This window comes from Astyanax mexicanus, chromosome 14 (genome assembly GCF_023375975.1).
Source record: "Astyanax mexicanus isolate ESR-SI-001 chromosome 14, AstMex3_surface, whole genome shotgun sequence".
NCBI classification, from domain to species: domain Eukaryota; kingdom Metazoa; phylum Chordata; class Actinopteri; order Characiformes; family Acestrorhamphidae; genus Astyanax; species Astyanax mexicanus.
In genome coordinates, this window is record NC_064421.1 from 24,928,686 (window position 1) to 24,931,069 (window position 2,384).

At 39.1% G+C, this 2,384-nt stretch overlaps 1 protein-coding gene across 3 annotated transcripts in view; it reads left to right on the forward strand.

Moving 5' to 3' along the window:
- Positions 1–2,384, forward strand: part of myo6b (myosin VIb) — a 70,593-nt gene that overhangs the window by 65,571 nt on the left and 2,638 nt on the right. For all 3 annotated transcript variants that reach the window (XM_049463755.1, XM_022672881.2, XM_022672883.2), the window contains one exon: positions 1,373–1,591. In XM_049463755.1, coding sequence (XP_049319712.1) covers positions 1,373–1,591 — 219 coding nt within the window. The remainder of the gene's footprint in view (positions 1–1,372; positions 1,592–2,384) is intronic.

A 2,384-nucleotide genomic window follows, 5' to 3' on the forward strand; every position in this document is an offset into this window, starting at 1 on the left:
TGGAACTGTGCTCTCTGGAATGATGGTGGGTTGATCATCCAGCATCCTGAGATCACCAACACTCTTGCTAAATGCAATCAAATCCATTTATTTAATACTGTAAGTGAGGGCCAGTTAACCTGTTAAGATTTTTATGACTGAAACATTAACAGATTCCACATTAGTGCATTTGTGGCCAATAGGGCCTTATATATTCACTCTCATCATCTGAGGGAGTGTTGATTTTCTCCTACAATCTGTAGCACTGAAGTCAGGCAGTCAGTTGTTACATAAGACCTCTATGTATGTAATTTTTAAGAAGGTAGCCAGGGAAGGGTTGGGGACGACTACACATTGATGATGTCAGTGACTGGTGGATACGCTGGGGAGCCAATGGGGAAGATGGTGAACTCAAAACAATAAATAATCATTTTTAACCACCCTTCAAGTTGCTGGAACCTTAGAACAGCTAGTAAAAAGTGCATTTGTTGTTAAATGAGTGGTAATTTAGTCATTTATTTAAATAATGACAGATACTAGATTTTAGACTGCCATATTATGGGTTTTGCCTGATGACTTCTATTGGTTTAGCGTGGTATGTACTCTTTAGAAGTATTCAAACTTCATCCAGAGCTTTCCAAAATTTCCCTTTGCGGTAGAAAAAAGGTATTTCATGAACTCTGCTGTAAAGTTCATGTTGCATATTCCTCCATGCTACATGCTGGTGGTGGAGCTGTGTGTGTGCAGGTGTTGCTGCAGCTCATCAGAGGCAAGTCAGCTTGTTCTCTCATTTTCACCGGTTTTGACGAGCCTTCCAGCATCCAATCACAGCCAGCCCCTGATTAACGTTGCCTCGTGATGTGTGTATACATACAGCTAGAGGCGCTTCCATAGCAAACACTGGTGTTTCCAGGGAAAGGCATGCTGTAAAAAAAATAATAAATCAATAGAAGTTTCCTTTTGAAGTAAAAAGGAAAAGTTCACATGTTCCTAGAGCCACATTTTAAAGTCGTTTGTTGCTTCCACCAAGGCTCATATCATCATATTCTTTTAGACTCTGGGGAGAGTTCTTTAGATGTGCCTCACTTCAAACGCCATCAGTTGGGATGTCTCTAATGTTATGTCTGTCTCTGAAAGGATCAGGTGTTAGCTACCCTCAGTCATAAGTGTTTCGGAGAGAAAATGGCTTTCCCCCTGAACCTTTCTACGCATAAGCTCCCAGAAAGATTTGATTTTAATCTGTTTTGTTTATTTCCAGCACTGATCAATATGTATGGTCTCCTTTTACACAGATTACATTGTTAAAAATAGAAATATCCCAGGCAGCAGGGATATCAGAACCAGTACAGTGTTTCATGTATGGTAGACTAATTTATTGGTGATGTGGCTCCAGCCCAGCAGAACCCAGCTCCCCCCGTTCCTGCCCGGCATCAAGAGATCGCTATGAACCGGCAGCAGCGCTACTTCCGCATCCCCTTTATCCGGCCTGCAGACCAGTATAAAGACCCCCAGAACAAGAAGAAGGGCTGGTGGTATGCCCATTTCGATGGCCCATGGATCGCCAGGCAGATGGAGCTGCACCCAGACAAGCAGCCTATACTACTCGTAGCAGGTACCTGAACATTTCCCTACTTAAGAATATAAAATATACCTTAACTTAAAAAGGATGAGTTTCTTTGATTTTACCAAATTGAAAACCTTTTGAATATTATCAAGAGGAAGATGGCTGATCCAAACCAAGCTGAACTGCTTGAATTTTTTGAATTTTTGCACCAGGAGTGGCATTAAGTTATCCAAAAGCAGTGTGTAAGATTGGTGGAGGAGAACATGCCAAAATGCATGAAAACTGTGTTCTGTAGTTTATAGAATAAAACAACAATGCTCAACTTACTTAAACATATACTTAAAAATAGCAAAGTCAGAGAAGCGGATTCTCTTTTTTTCCAGAGCTGTATAGTACTCATTTAATTAAAACAAAATAATACATCAAGAAGAGGTTGTTTGAGTTGAACACAACTTTATAAGTGTGCCGGTAATAATAATTACTTAAATTTTTAAGTGGTTATATTATTAGAAGGAAAATATGCTCTAGGGCTCTGTTGGGTTGCTTTACTCAAACTCTATTGTTAATTGAAATAGAACCAGAATTCATGGCTAAAGACAATACAGTTTCAGTTCTTACTAGACCTTTCCCAATATAAATTAAGGCTATAAATTAAGTCCTAGTTACGTCAATCAATTAGGTACAATTACCATCTTACTTCCCTTTAGTCCAGTGTTGCGTCCTCTGTTAATGTTTATTAACTGGCTAAAATGTCTTTGAGTGTGTCAGTCATATCTGACATTGTCTGAAATAAAGCATTTCTAAGCATTTAAAACTGATTTAAAATATGTTGTGCATTCAG